General features: G+C 37.0%; 1 protein-coding gene across 3 annotated transcripts in view; it reads right to left on the reverse strand.

Moving 5' to 3' along the window:
- abca2 (ATP-binding cassette, sub-family A (ABC1), member 2) overlaps window positions 1-16,477 on the reverse strand; it is a 71,076-nt gene that overhangs the window by 26,497 nt on the left and 28,102 nt on the right. For 2 of the 3 annotated variants that reach the window (XM_051892631.1, XM_051892633.1), the window contains 11 exons: window positions 16,154-16,247; window positions 9,227-9,338; window positions 6,653-6,816; window positions 4,403-4,524; window positions 3,864-3,974; window positions 2,108-2,284; window positions 1,729-1,950; window positions 899-1,245; window positions 654-813; window positions 305-433; window positions 31-198 (listed from right to left, as the gene is read on the reverse strand). In XM_051892631.1, coding sequence (XP_051748591.1) covers window positions 31-198; window positions 305-433; window positions 654-813; window positions 899-1,245; window positions 1,729-1,950; window positions 2,108-2,284; window positions 3,864-3,974; window positions 4,403-4,524; window positions 6,653-6,816; window positions 9,227-9,338; window positions 16,154-16,247 — 1,806 coding nt within the window. The remainder of the gene's footprint in view (window positions 1-30; window positions 199-304; window positions 434-653; window positions 814-898; window positions 1,246-1,728; window positions 1,951-2,107; window positions 2,285-3,863; window positions 3,975-4,402; window positions 4,525-6,652; window positions 6,817-9,226; window positions 9,339-16,153; window positions 16,248-16,477) is intronic. The other variant, XM_051892632.1, reaches the window with a different exon arrangement.

Below are 16,477 nucleotides of genomic sequence, written 5' to 3' on the forward strand. Positions count from 1 at the left end.
TAATTCTATAGTGTCAACATCAAAACACACCTTTGACATGAAGTTTGTCCAGCCACAAGCAGCATTATCGATGGTGTGCAGCTGCTCCAGGAGAGTGGTTGTGTTTGGCAGGGTGAAGTTCTCGTCCAGCAGACTGTTCATCAGCTCACTGTCTGAGACGTTCAACAGTTCATGGTGCCTCTTTAGGTCTGCAATGAACTACGACAGATGGAAAAAGCAAAAGAAATCAAGCACATGCACAACATAAAGTGCTATTCAAACTAAAAAAAATGTTAAATTAGCGACATAAAATTCAGAATGTTACCTGTTGGAGCCACACCAGGTGATTTTGCAATTTGCCCTCCTCTAAGAAGGCCCTTAATTCAGCGGAGATGTTGAGCCAGACACGGGCATAGTGAGTCACATTACCCACAAAAGCAAACGTTTCATTGGCCTAAAGAGAAAAAAACCTGATTAACACACCTTGGGTACAACCTAAATTGAATGAAAGAATGACCAGTAGGAAGTTTTAATAGGTGAACTGGATTCAGGAGGAATTAATCTCTGTTTTTTTTTTTTTTTTTTTTTAATGGTTTGGGGCTGCAAACCCGATTTATATGTTATAAATGCTCAGACTTTTTTAGCCTTAAAACAAACTTAGAGTCTGGACTTGCCTTTTGTATGACCTTATCCACCTCTGAGCCAATGGGAGAGTAGAGGATTTTGGGATTTGTAGTCATGAGATGGACGAGTAATCCCAGGTTTCTTTGTTCTTTGCTGGTAAAGCCCAGGGAACTCATATTGCCCTGTTTCAGAGCTTCTGGCTCAATGATCCTAATAAAACAACAAAGATTTTTTTAAAATAACATTCACATTTCACATTCAGACAGGTAAAACACCCTAACAACCATATACACACCTGTTATTCCCACACAGAATGGGCTGAAGACCTGCCCACAGCTGAACAAAGGCAGAAAACTGTGATCTAGGGTTTTCAGCCTCATTTCCTGCAGCTCCCTCTCCTTCCTCCACAGGGCTGTCTGTTGCGTTGGGACCCCATGTTGTTGTGTTGGAGCTCCATGAGGTGGTGTTGGCTATAGGAAGAGGCTGGTGGCCTGCACAGGCCCCTTTAGGGAGCAGTCTGGCCAGACCTGACAGCAGATCCACATCCCTCAGCAGCCGTTCCACATCAGCTAGGTTCTTCAGCAGAGCCCCAAGGTGGGACTGATCCAAGAGTCCAGACATGTTAGACTGCTCCAGACGCAACTGAGGAGAGAGGGAGGACAGGAGGGAGTGACATATGGAGAAAGAAAGAGGAGAAAGCAATAGGTACAGTATATATGTACAGTATCAGAGTGTTTCTTCAACTACAGGCACTTTTAGCTCTGTAGACTCTTTTTATACTCTCAATAGTTTATTTAAATTGTACACTACAAATGTCTAACAGTGGATAGATTCTGTATATGAGTGAAGGTTTTTATTATTATTTTGTCTGAAACTTCCCACCACAGTGTAATTTCCATCATATCTCAAATTCTATATTGCATTTAATAGCACTCTGTGATGGAAATCACTTTCTTAACAGTAATAAAATGGAATAAAATGACAGATTCCTGTGTCTTTCTTAGGCTAATTTCACAGTTAACATTTACACACTAACTTTAGATTTATTTTTTTGATGTAAGTACAGTACATTGCAGTTAAAGCCACGAAATACAAAGTGTGACCAAATGTTGTTCCTGCATGTACCTGATCAAAGACTCTCTGTGTATCAATCTGAGCCCTCAATTCTTCACTCATCTTCCCAAAGAGCTCCGCCCTCTGCCCCGCCCCTCCACCACAAACAGTCGTTTGATAGGCCTGTAAAACTGCCTGTTGTTTCTCAGGGACCAATAGGATTTTGCTTATCTCGCTGTTCCCTCCTTCCCCACAAGTGAGTGTATCAAGCACTGCACCAGTCAAGAGAATTCCCTGAAATATAAGAATATAAGAAAATAATAATATAAGAAATCAAGCAGTTTTGTGAGATGTTGTCATTAAACAAGAAGAGTACAATTTCCGGGGAAAAGAACTGCAAGAAAATTTATTTGACATTTAAAAAACTTCAGGTTTAAAGTGGCAGACTGACCTCCATCTCACGCAGTGCTTGAGGATCAAATTTTTGTCCTCCTCCACCGCCAGCGATCCCCAGCGCTTGGGACAGGACTTTAAGCAGAGCTTGACGGTGAGCTGCTTTAGTGGGGTCTCTCAATGCCTTCTGAATCAGGCCCCCCTCCAGACTATGCCAGCCTCCAAGTAATTGCTTCTGGGTATGAAAGAGTACTTAGAGAGACTGAAACATCATGATTGTTTTGTAACTGCAAGGTTATAAGCAATTGCATGCCCTAATTGAAAAAAGCCCTTCACAGTAAATGACTAACTATACTATTTACAGTATATGTAGCAGCGGCGCTGTTTTGAGTAGGCAATGTTTACTCAAAACAAATTGGCAAGTAAATCAACAGTATAGAAAAATAAAAATGTAAATAATTTATTTTTTATTTGAAATGCTTAAACCTGACGAGATTTGTGTCTTTATTGCGCAAAGATAATTTCAGTTTGCTCAGCAGCATGACAAGTAAACGGAGCCCACAAAAAAAATCCCAGCATAGGAAGGGGACTTTGCCTCCTCATTTCAGTAGTATGCCACACTCCACTGATGCATAGTGTGATGCCAAATAACTGTCTACTAAATACAAACCAAAGTATCAGTTTCAATATTACTAAACAATATTAATCTAATTTTTAGGGCTGTCAAAATTAATGCAGTAACGAGTATGATTACGAGTATGAAACACATTTTCCATCAGTCAAGCATAATAACCATTTTAATATACTAGATTAACCACACAACCTTTCTCAAAAATCCCCAACTTAAAGATAAGCCAACAAATCTAACGTCAGCAAACACAGCAAATGATTTACAGGCAGAGAGCGTTGCTGACATAAAAAAGGCGCTGCCTGCTCCCCTGACTCTTTTTTGCTGTTTACAATGTCTAGGGCTGGGACAGAGACAGGTGATTTCTCAGGACACCGTGATATCTGTCAAGTAGTAGGAACATTATGTGTGTGGTATTCAAAAAAGTTGCTTACAACAGCTCAACAAGTATGAAATATGAATGAGAAAGGCACTGCAGCAGCACTGGGATGGCATTAAGTCAGTAAAGTGTGGGACAATTATTATATTATTTAATAATTGCATACTTACATTACTGTAAGTTTAGTATTTGCACTTTCTGTGCATTTTAATGGAGTTTAAGGAATATACAATCAGTGTTTGTTATTTTTTAAACTGCATTTACTTTCATATTTATTTAATTAGCAGCTGCTTTTATCCAAAATGTGCTGTGAGGCATATAATGGTTAGAAAATTTCATTTTTGGAAAGATAAAAAGTGTTAAAGAAAAGGAACTGTTGCATAAATATACCTTTATACATTGTGCTTTTTTATGCATATGTAATCCACTACGAGTGTATCCACACAAAAATTGTAAAAACGAATAATTACATACATTACCATTCAAAGGTTTGGGGTCGGTAAGGTTTTGTAATGTTTTTTGAGCCACTAAGTCTGCATTTATTTTATCAAAAACATAGTAAAAAATATATTGTTATTATTACAATTTAAAATATCTGTTTTATGTTATTATATTTTAAAATGTAATATTTTCTTATGATGGCAAAGCTTATTTTTTTGTAACAATGTAAAAGTCTTTAATGTCCCTATTTATCAATTTAATGCAACCTTGCTAAATAAAAGTAACAATTTCTTTTTTTTTTTTTTTTTTTTAAAAAGCTTAGTGACATGCACAAGGAAATGTGTGTGTGTTTCTGTCATCCTGTACCTCCAGCTGTACAAGCTTCTCTCCAGGACTGTGGAGTTCATGCTGTCCTTCATCCCTTTCTCCCGCCTTTGATCCCACTTTAGGATACGTCCCAAAGATGAGATTATACACCTGAACACACGCACACACAGTACAGATTTAGAAACTCCTATCTCATACATATACTTATACATATACATATATAATAGCCAGAGAATAGAAGAAACTAAACTGCCTGAGGAAAATTAACATTTAATTCGGAAACTCACAAGAGCATATCTCAACACTTTTACATTGACTACAGCACGTTAACCCATTAAAGCATGTTAAACTGGAGCTCTTCTGCCCTAAAGCATTAGATTCTATCGCACAACCTCTCTCTCTGTTGTCATGGGGCAGAATCGTTAATGGTGTTGCAAACCTGAGCTGACTCCAAAGAGGATGAAAGAGGAAGAAAGCTCAGAGGAGCATGATGCTGAGTCATGATTTGGACTTCAAAAGCACTGCTGTCTGACCTACGTAGGTTGGAGGAGAAAGTAAGATGAGGTGTGAAGACAGACCTCTTTTAGATTGATGGGGGAAGAGAGCAGCAAGCTGGCGGTGTCGTTTTGCAGGGAAAGGTTCCTGATCAGGAACTGCTGGAACATCGACTGGTTCCTGAGGACACTTCCCACAGTGAAACCTGAAGCCGAGACATGCACACACATTTTTCATCAAAGGAGTTTGCATTTGCTGCAGTTGACATATGTGTACACTACCATTCAAAAGTTTAGGAGACACTAAGATATTTTTTGTTGAAAGAAAATACTTTTATTCAGCAAGGATGCATTAAATTGATTAAAAGTGACAGTAAAGACTTTTACATTGTTACAAAAAATGCTGTTGCAAACAATATTAATCAGCCTAACTGTTTTCAATGTTAATAATGATAAATGTTTCTTAAGCACCAAATCAGTATATTAAAATGATTTCCGAAGATTTCTAAAGATTTCTGAACGATACTGAACTGAAGACTGGAGTAATGGCTGCAGAAAATTAAGCTTTGCCATCACGGGAATAAATAAACATTTTAAAAATATATTAAAACTAAAAACAGTTATTTTAAATTGTAATAATTTTTTCACAATATTACAGTATTTACTGAAGTTTTGATTTAAAAAAAATGCTGCCTTGGTGAGCATAGACTTCTTTCAATAACACACACACAAAAAATTATTCCAACCCCAAACTTTTGAATGGCGGTGTAGTAGGTGATATGTGTTTAAGCTATGCATATATACAGGTCACTTTTAATTTTGGAACACAGCAAAAGAAGAAACTTTTTTGCATCAGCTTCTTTTGCAGTCTCCAGCATTCACATGCATATGAATGAATGTTATCATCATTATCATCATTACACTGGTGTGTAAGAAATCAGCTCAATAACACTCAAAATGCTAGATGTCTGCTGCTTTGGGCATATGTCTCTAAAATGTACTGCTGTATGGTTGTCTTCAGTGTGGTCTATGATTCCTTTTAATGCATGCTCTATAAAATCATCATATAAATGCATGATTACAGCATAAAAATATGGAAAAGGTTGTTTTTGAATGTTCAAAGTATACATATAGTGTTAATTTATTCTTATACGATTCTTATAACAATGGGATTTAAGCACTAAATCCAGCAGAAACTGCAGAGCTATTTATATAGCACAGTGGTTCCCAAACTTTTTAGCGTGGTGTACCCCCTGAAGGGATTACCATCCTTCTGCGTACCCCCTCTCTTCCACTTAGACTGCAGTCACACCTTTACCATTAAGGGACAATATTTGCCCCCTAAAGTGATTTTCCAGTGCATATTTTTACCTTTATGAATAACTTTATAAAATAAATAATGTTTTAAATAAAAAATGTTCAATAGAGAAATACGCAATGATGGTAAATCTAAGTAAAACTTTAAATATTAAACTAAAACCGCCAGTAGGTGGCAGCAAGTCACTGAGTGAGTCATCGAGTCATTCATTCATTCAGTAACGAAGCAAGTGGCTGTGAATGAATCATTGAATCATTGACTCTCACGATTCGTTCATAGCCGCAGAATTGTTCGCGAAACACAGACGTGTGTTGTAGTTCTGCTGTGGTTTTTGTTAGAACTATTATTTAATTACAAAATAGAGTAAATACTGACAGTACTGTGTTTAAAATGTACGTTTTGTTTTTTGACCTGTTGTCTAATAATGTCACGTTTGCAGTCATGTGGATATTTGGGAACAATTGCATTCTTGCTCGTTATCATCATTAAATACAAGAACTAACACAAGGTGTTAAAGTTTGAGTCTTAAATCGAAATTAATCCACTATCTGTGTCTATATTTGTTCTTCATGCGAGTAATGTTAAGTGCTAAATCCCCACTTTTACAAAGGTGCATTGTCGAGAACCACAGTAGGCCTAATTTAGCCCGATTTAAGGCAGCAGACTCTGCACGCAATCTACCATATGCATGCTGCTTGTGTGGATGCAGTCATTTATGACTGCAAATGATGAGGTAATTTTATTAAATGTACTGGATTTATGGCATTTTGGCCATTAGAAATACATGCTCGGTTTTAATATTATTTTAAGGTAGAATTAAATGAACTACTAAGCATTTTGTTCGCGTACCCCCTTTTGTCACCTCACGTACCCCAGTTTGGGAACCACTGATATAGCGTATACTACAGTGACTTGCTTCTAATTCGCTAATTCTAATAAAAGTTAATTTGCATAAATACATGTGTGGTTAGTAAAGGTTGGTGTATGTTTGTGTGTATGTATGTGTATTTTCTGACCATGGCTGGTGTTGTAGTGGCTCTCTAGAGGGCCTTGTGCTGAGCTCAGACTTTCAAGGTGCTGCTGCAGTGATTCCAGCTCCTCTCCCAGACTGGGCCTGTCTGATGTAAACAAGTGATTCTGCTCCACAACTTCACTGATTCTTTCCAACAACTGAGTCACACTAAAAAAATATAAGAAAAAAGAGGGTGAAACTTCAATGATAAGAGGAAGAAGAACAGCAAAATAAAAAGAACATAGGGGCAAATCATTAAACAGGAGATAGCTCAACTAAAAAAACTAGCTTAGACTAGTGTGGTCAGAACTGGTCTAAACTGATTACATATTATTAGAGAATTGAGATTATAGATAAAAAAAGAAAGAAATATTTTAAAGTATTGGAGTTGTTGGCATAATATTGTATCATCAGGTCCTTGCAGGTCTTTTTTATTTTAGTATGATTGGTAACACTATACATATATGGTTCCATTTGTTAACATTAGTTAGATGAATGATATTAGTAAACATGAACTAATTCTAATTCTACTACTTCTAAAGCATTTATTAATCTTTAATTACTTTTAGCATTTACCAATACATTATTAAACAATAATAATAAAAAAAAATTATCTGTTTATATTATTTAACTTTAGCATTCCTGTAAAATTTGCCTAAAAAAGGCATACCCAAAGTAAAATCCATGCTGTTCTGAAACCATTTGGAGTATATGCATGGTTTTGGTCTCTTTTGAAAGGTATGTGTACTTATTATATTGTACTTCTATACAAACAATAATGAGGTGCACACAGCTGAACAGAATAACTCAATCAATTCAGTTACAATGACGATAAACTCAGGCAGCGAAACAGTGCAAACACAAAACAAAGTCCAAACTGAGTGCAAGTGTGACAACAATGAACAGTTGTATTTTTTATAAGCTAACATTAACAAAGATTAATAAATACTGTACAAATGTATTGTTCATTGTTAGTGAAGGTTAGTTCACGCAATAACTATCATTTACTTATGGAACCTTATTGTAAAGTGTTACCCTATTATTTATATAACAGTATAGTGTTTTTAATATTTTGATTTTTTTTATAAGTTTTTATTTTAATTTTAAGTTTTAGTAATTTTGTGGAGTTATTTCATTTTAGTTTCAGTATTTTAGAACTTCAGCTTTTTTATTTTTAGTTTTTTTCAGTTAGTTGCCAAGGCATAAGCTTAGGTTTTTCCATCTAATATATCCAGATTATTTAAGCTTTATTTCAATTAACAAAATCTATTTTTAATAGATTTAGTTTTAATTAAAGCGTTAGTTCACCCAAAAATGAAAATTCTCTCATTAATTACTTACCCTCATGTCATTCCACACCCGTAAGACCTTTGTTCATCTTCGGAACACAAATTAAGATATTTTTGATAAAATCTGATGGCTCAGTGAGGCCTGCATTGCCAGCAAGTTAATTAACACTTTCAGATGCCCAGAAAGCTAAAACAGTTTAAAACAGTTCATGTGACTGCAATGGTTCAACCTTAATTTTATGAAGCGATGAGAATACTTTTTGTGCACAAACCCCCCCCCCCAAAATAACGACTTTATTCAACAATATCTAGTGATGGGCAATTTCAAAACGCTGCTTCATTAAGCTTCAAAGCTTTATGAATCTTTTGTTTCTAATCAGTGGTTCAGAGCATGTATCAAACTGCCAAAGTCACATGATTTCAGTAAACAAGGCTTCGTTACGTCATAAGTGTTTCGAAATTTCAATGGTTCACCACTGTGGGGCGTGACTTTGGCAGTTTGATACACGCTCCGAACCACTTATTTGAAACAAAAGATTCGTAAAGCTTCGAAGCTTCATGAAGCAGTGTTTTGAATTGTTGAATAAAGTCGTTATTTTGTTTTTTTGGCGCACAAAAAATATTCTCGTCACTTCATAACATTAAGATTGAACCACTGCAGTCACATGAACTTTTAAATATATCTTTAGTAGCTTTTTTGGGCATTTGAAAGTATTAATTATCTTGCTGGCAATGGAGGCCTCACTGAGCAATTGGATTTCATAAAAAATATCTTAATTTGTGTTCCGAAGATGAACGAAGGTCTTACGGGTGTGGAACCACATGAGGGTGAGTAATTAATGACAGAATATTCATTGTTAGGTGAATTAACCCTTTAACAATAACAACACTGAGTCCTTTGATGCACTGATGCTAATTAATGCTAGTTTGGTGCTGGTCTGGCTGGTGGACTAGTATAGTCATGCTGTTCACCAGCAAAACTTGAAAAACTACTTGCAGCAAAGCTGATTATCCAAGGCAGTCTTGCTAGTTAAGCTAGCACACTCGCATTGAAAACACAATGTGGAGGTTGAGATCCACTACAAACCATCACAAGATCATGTCACATCTAAGCACAAAGATAAGATCCATTACACAATTTAACAACTTATATCATCACTACTACAGGTGGTGATGGTGACTGCTATTCACACCATATAATGAGAACAGAATCCATTAGAGCCCATCTTAGTCATCGAGAGAGAGATAAAAAAAAATATATATCGGAAACAGAGCGTAGGTGGACTCACGTGGAGTTTTTATACTGCAGGAAGCCAAACTCATCCCGCTGACCATCCGGACACAAAGACTGCATGATGGGAATGATGCCCGCTGAGGTGAGAGGGGCCGCGCTGTAGAAGGCTGGACAGAACCGGGGAAAAACAGACCACCAGGGTGGAGGGACGAAGAGGATGGAGGTGACAGAAGAGTGAAATCCAGCATTGCAATGAGGTTTAAATGGTGTTGACGAAGGTGCAGTTGTGTTCAGATGTAGAATTGGAGAGGAACATAAAAACAGATCAGTGTGTGGATGGAGATAAATATTTATGGTCGGGAATGTGAGTGAATGGGCGGGGATCGTAGGATGTGGGATAACAGAACAAACAATGACGATGACATTTTCCGAGGTCCACAGATCAAAGATTTGGGGAGAGATTAAAAGACAGGGAGAGAAAAAGAAGCTGCCGTCACATATCAGAGAGCAAACACAGGGTCAGAGAGGGTTTCAGATGTCAGATCGCTTCGATAAACTCCAAGTGGCCTTCAAATTATTTCATTTATCACACACGCAGAGGTTGCCTGGACAAGCTGTCACTGAAGCAGAGAGAAACCAGCCTTGCTGTGTTGCATAGCTCTTCTACACCCACATGCTGCCAGTCGCGTCTTATAGAACACAGGAACGCACAGCAGTGTTTAGATGACTCACTTCCTCACGGCAACCTGCTCCAGTACACACTTCATATGGAGTCAAATCTCAGGGACGGGTAAATGATTATGTTTGTTTCTCAAAGGCCACAAACACTGCAGGAGTGACAACCATGGATCAGGACTCATTGCTGCCTTCAAGTCCTCCTGAGAAATTCCTAATTCAGAAATCATAATTCTGTCATGATGCGAGTGCCTGCATGCATTTTATTCCAACCAGTATCAATTTTATACTTTATAACAGAGGTAGGAAGCTTTTTAGCACTAAAGCAACAAAATAAAGAGAAAAATATGCGCATTTGGTGTGTAATTTATGCATTTATCATGCTGCCACAGAGAATGATGGGAAACGTAATTTGGTCATGCAATCCTGGCACCTAAATGAGTAGTATTTTCAAGCAAGCTACACTACCTTTCAAATGATTGGGGCTTGTAAGTTTTTTCATGTTTCTGAAAGAAGTCTCTTATGTTCACCAAGGCTGCATTCATTTAATCAAATATATAGTTTCTAATTTAAAATAACTGTTTCTTATTTTAATATTGAAAGTTTGTGAACCCCTTGCAGAATCTGTGAAAATGTGAAACATTTTAACAAAATAAGAGAGATCATACAAAATGCATGTTATTTTTTATTTAGTACTGTCCTGAGTAAGATATTTTACATAAAAGATGTTTACATATAATTCACAAGACAAAAAAAATAGCTGAATTTATTAACATGACCCCGTTCAAAAGCTTGTGAACCATTGATTCTTAATACTGTGTGTGGTTACCTGGATGATCTCTGACTGTTTTTTGTTTTGTGATGGTTGTTCATGAGTCCCTTGTTTATTCTGAACAGTTAAACTGCCCAATATTCTTCAGAAAAATCCTCCAGGTCCTGCAGATTCTTCAGTTTTCCAGCATATTTTGCATATTTGAACCCTTTCCAGCAGTGGCTGTATGATTCTCAGATCCATCTTTTCACACTGAGGACAACTGAGGGACTCAAACACAACTATTAAAAAAGGTTCAAACATTCACTGATGCTCCAGAAGGAAACACGTTGCATCAAGACCCGGGAGGTGAAAACTTTTGAATAGGATGAAGAAGTCCAAATTTTTCTTATTTTGTTTAAATATCAATTTTTTTCATTTAGTACTGCCCTTTTGGATGCAACCGAAGATACTTACATGTTTCCTGGAAGACAGATTAAGTACAATTTACCTTGATCTTCAAATTCAAAAAGTTTTCACCCCCCGACTCTTAATGCATTGTTTCCTTCTGGAGCATCACTGAATGTTTGAACCTTTTTTAATAGTTGTGTTTGAGTCCCTCAGTTGTCCTCAGTGTGAAAAGATGGATCTCAAAATCATACAGTCACTGCTGGAAAGGGTTCAAAAATGCAAAATATGCAGTTCAGTTTAACTGTTCAGGACAAACAAGGGACTCACAAACAACCATCACAAAACATAAAAACAGTCAGAGATCATCCAGGTAACCACACACAGTATTAAGAATGGTTCACAAACTTTTGAATGGGGTCATTTTAATAAATTCAGCTATTTTTTTGTCCTGTAAATTATATGTAAACATCTTTTATGTAAAATATCTTACTCAGGACAGTACTAAATAAAAAATAACATGCATTTTCATGATCTCTCTTATTTTGTTAAAATTTTTCACAGATTCTGCAAGGGGTTCACAAACTTTCAAGCAGCACTGTATATTTTAAAATGTAATTGAGATATTTTTGATAAAATCCGATGACTTAGTGCGCCCTGCATTGCCAGCAAGACAATTAACACTTTCAATGCCCAGAAAGCTAATAAAGACGTATTTAAAACAGTTAATGTGATTACAGTGGTTCAACCTTAATGTTATGAAGCGACAAGAATACTTTTTGTGCACCAAAACCCCCCAAATAATTACATTTTTCGACAATATCTAGTGATGGGCGATTTCAAAACACTGCTTCATAAAGCTTCGAAGCTTTACCAATCTTTTGTTTCGAATCAGTGGTTCGGAGCGCGTAACAAACTGCCAAAGTCACGTGATTTCAGTAAACAAGGCTTTGTTACATCATAAGTGTTTCGAAATTTCAATGGTTCACCACTGGGGGGGCGTGACTTTGGCAGTTTGATACACGCTCTGAACCACTGATTCGAAACAAAAGATTCATAAACCTTTGAAGCTTCATGAAGCAGTGTTTTGAAATCGCCCATCACTAGATATTGTTGAATAAAGTCGTTATGTGTTTTTTTGGCACACAAAAAGTATTCTCGTCGCTTCATAACATTAAGGTTAAACCACTGTAGTCACATGAACTGTTTTAAATACATCTTCAGTACCTTTCTGGGCACTGAAAGTGTTAATTTTCTTACTGGCAATGCAGGCCTCACTGAGCCATCGGATTTTATGAAAAATATCTTAATTTGTGTTCCGAAGATGAACGAAGGTCTTACGGGTGTGGAATGACATGAGGGTGAGTAATTAACAACAGAATTTTCATTTTTGGGTGAACTAACCCTTTAAAGGCAACAACAGGCCAGATTCAAACCTGCGTTTCCCTCATGAGCACCATGTATTTGAAGTATATGCACTAAGCACTAAACAATGGTCTTGGCAACCGTAAATTTGGATAACGTAACATTTGTTCAAAAAGACAATTCACTTGCTGAAATGTAGGCTACTACTACCTTTCAGATGGCAATTCTCTGATAAAAACAATCCCTTATTACAACTTTGCATTGATCTGCTAATGACTAAATTAGGCCTATATAACTGCTGAGATTATTTAATGAAGCCTTAATTAATGAATGGCTCTGAGAGATGTGATCCTCCATTAGAGCATCAGTCAATTCAGATTCAGCTTTCGCCTCCATTCACTTTGGCAGCCTTGCCTGAAATGCAAACATGAGGCAACTGGCGCTGACGAAGAGATCTAGAAGGTTACTTAATGGTAAATGCTGATTCTTTTTTCCCCCCTAAGTGTTTTGTCACTGCAGCGTGTGGCCTGTGGATTTGGTATCCTCGTCCAACGTCGCCTGCTCTAAAAAAAAAAAAGAAAAAAAACACCGCAACACACCATGCTGCTTTCACCCAGAAGCAGCAGCGTTAGCTAAACACTGCTCACCATTCAGCACCTGTCGACTCTGCAAAAAAATGTCCCTCGATTGATGTTAACACTGAGGCGTGTTATATTTCTGCTGTTCCAGTGACAGGTTGTCTGCTCACAAGAGGTAGCTATGTTTATTGCCTCGGTTTCCTAACTCTTATATCTGACATCTGCTCCCACTCCGCAAACACAGCCGAGGATTAAAAGAGCAAAGATCAGTCAGGGGAAATAACCTGATGGCTCAGTAAGTAGATGTGTGTGAGAGTGTCTGACAATTTGAATCATAACTCATTGGTTGAGGAAAGCACAGATGTGTCATTATCAGGACAAGATGTTTGAATAACGTGTCATTGTAAAACAGATCCTTCGTTCACAGTGGATTGTGGATTATGTTAGTGTTCAGAGACATATGGGGGCCAACACCTAAACCTCTTACACCAGGCGTGACGCAATAAAATGGCAAGCGATGAAAAGCTATGCTAATCCTAGTTCCTGTTCCTACTACTTTCAATTTCTGCAGCATTGTGATGGGGAGCCTCGTTCACACTGGATACTCGTTGGATGAAAATCACCCTTCAAAAGTTTAAAAAATGTCCTAGTCTTTGAAAACGTCTTTGGACAATATCAGCATAAATTCTTACCATTATGTGAATACTTTGCATTGAAAATAGACAACACAAACTTTGAAAACATACACTAACGTTCAAAAGTTTGGGGTCTGTAAGCAGGGTTGCCAGGTCAGCGCAACAAAACTAGCCCGATGACCAATCAAAATTAGCCCAAAAATTGGAGCGCCGTAATTGTATGTTCTGGAGGGCAGGGCGACCTTTAACCCACAAGAAAAAATAAATAAAAAATTGAACCGCAGCAACAATTTAAAAGGGAAAACAGTGGACTTGGCAACACTTTTTAAATGTTTTTGAAAGAAGTCTCTGTTCACAAAGGCTAAATTTCTATATAACTGAAGCAAAAAACAAACATAATGTCCGCACGCTGACATAACTGCTCCATAAAAGTATTTATTGGATTTATTGCAACGTTCTAACCATCAGGACTTCATCAGGAACAAGACCTGATAATCAAAACTTTGCAAAAATTATTTTATAGAGCAGTTATATCAGTGTGCGGACATTATGTTTGTTTTTTGCTTCAGTTTGTCTCCTTTGTCCTGCACTTGAGCCCTGTTTGGGTTTGAGGAATGTGCACACCTTTTTTTGTATTTTTAAATTTCTATATAAAAAAATAGTAATATCATGAAATAATATTTCAATTTAAATAACTTTTATATTTTATTATATTTTAAAGGTAACTGATTTTTCTGCTGAATTTCATCAGCATCATTACATCATAACATTTCTTATTATTATCAATAGCTGCGTCTCATTTCGGAGGTTGCATTCTCGGGAAGTCGCATTTGAAGGCTGCATACGTCATCAATATTTATTTTTAATAATAAACAAAAAAAAAAAAAAAAAAAAGGGCATGTCTGACACTGACATGTTTATATCGCCATTATTATGTAATGCAAAAGGAAAACATTACAACTGGTCTCAATGATAATTATAAGTTACTTTAATGCATTTATGCCAAAAAAAATGAAGAATTTATGCCAATATTGTCCAAAACCCCACTTTGAAATGTAGGCCATTTCAAAACTTTTGGTGAGCACTATATATTTAACATCACACATGGATGAGCCTTGAAGAGATTGATCGTGGCTGTGGAGAAACGTATGACAAATCTCTCAAGGTAAAACATAAAAAGGATGATGCCTGGGGAAGCATAATGGAAGTCATAGAAAAAATGTTACAACGTGCTGTGCGATGCGAGTGGAAGAAAACACAAACAGACTGAACTCACCCTTACTGTTTTGATTGACTTGGATTTGATATGTCACACAGCTTTTTCACTTTCAGTGTGAACGCAAACATTTTCTGGAATCTTGATGCATCACGCCTGGTTATGTCACAGTGAGTGTTATTCATTTTCTTACGTTGTGTGCATGTGTGTGTTTGACATATGGGCAAGCTCCAGAGTGCACATACTGCTGGAATTATTTGGGCCCTTTTACCATTAGATTGATGCATTACAAATACACAATAACAGCACAATAAACACGTTAGTGACCACGGAAAAGCACACACTCATAATTAGAGGACACACAGTGGAATGATCCCACAAACCCAAAAGAGTTAAGAATTTAGCCACATAAAAAAAAAAAACATTTTGACTTACACACTGGTCCAGCATGCAGTGAACATGCACGTTGAGAAAGAAAGAATGAAAGACAGAGTTGTAGAGAGAGAGAGAAAGTATTGAGGACAGATGACAGAAAGAAGCAAAATAAAAAAACAAAACATGGTGTGATTTCAGCATTGGAAATAACAGACATTGTGATGACATACAAATGAGGGTGTTCTGTGAAAACAAAATACATGGCTAAAGCTCTGTCTAACAGCCAAACAATCTTTGCAATCAATGACAGATTGGCAAAGTTGTATGATGCAACCACATATAAAAATGGATAAACATTATCATATACCACAAACAACATTTAAAGGGATAGTTCATCCAAAAATGAAAAGTCATGTACTCACCCTCATGTCATTCCAAACCTGTACAAAAAATTATTTTCTTCAATGGAACACAAAAGCCAGAATGTTTACTCATTTTCCACACAATTTGAATGTACGTGAATGCAATTTAAAAGCTATTGTATGACTTTAGAAGATTGGGAATGTAGTGCAGAAGTTGTATGGATTACTTTTATAATACTTTTTTTGAAGCTTGACAACTCCAGTCCTTTCACTTTCATTGTATAGAAAATAACAGCCAGAACATTCTGCAAAGTATTTCCTTTTGTGTTCCACAGAAGAAAGAAACATACAGGTTTGGAGCATCATGAGAGATTTTTGAGTGAACTGTCCCTTTAATTACTGATAAAGGCTAAAGGACCCAGTCTAACTAATTCAGACACACTTACAGAGCATTATTACAGTGGATGTGTGAACTTCATAAGAACCCCAGGTAACAACAGAAGTGATCTGACCACTGGAGGGGGCAAGAATGAGCTGGTTTGGGATAAGAGCCACCTTACATTTCCTTCCTTCCTCCTACTCCTGTTCATCTCTCTCTGTGTTGTGATGAAACTTACCTTCTTTCACAGGAATGGCCGGCTTCTTCTGCCGCAAGCCCAGGAGTATGAAGAAAAGCACCAGAGGGATGAAAATCTCAAACGCAAGAACCCACTGCAGAGATAAACATACAGAGAAACAGGTTATGAAAGCCACATGGGCTGCAATGGCTGGTGGTTATGTACATTTACATATATTGCATGCTGGTTGCAACCTCTTTGGTTGAACATCTGAAGTGTTACACAGTTCAACTGGGCTCATCAATAAAGATGGCCTGCTCAATTCGGAGGCCAGTGTGAGAGAGTTTCAGGCCAGTTGATGGAATAGTAACTTGCCCTTTCCGG

This window comes from Ctenopharyngodon idella, chromosome 5 (assembly GCF_019924925.1).
Source record: "Ctenopharyngodon idella isolate HZGC_01 chromosome 5, HZGC01, whole genome shotgun sequence".
Classification (NCBI taxonomy): domain Eukaryota; kingdom Metazoa; phylum Chordata; class Actinopteri; order Cypriniformes; family Xenocyprididae; genus Ctenopharyngodon; species Ctenopharyngodon idella.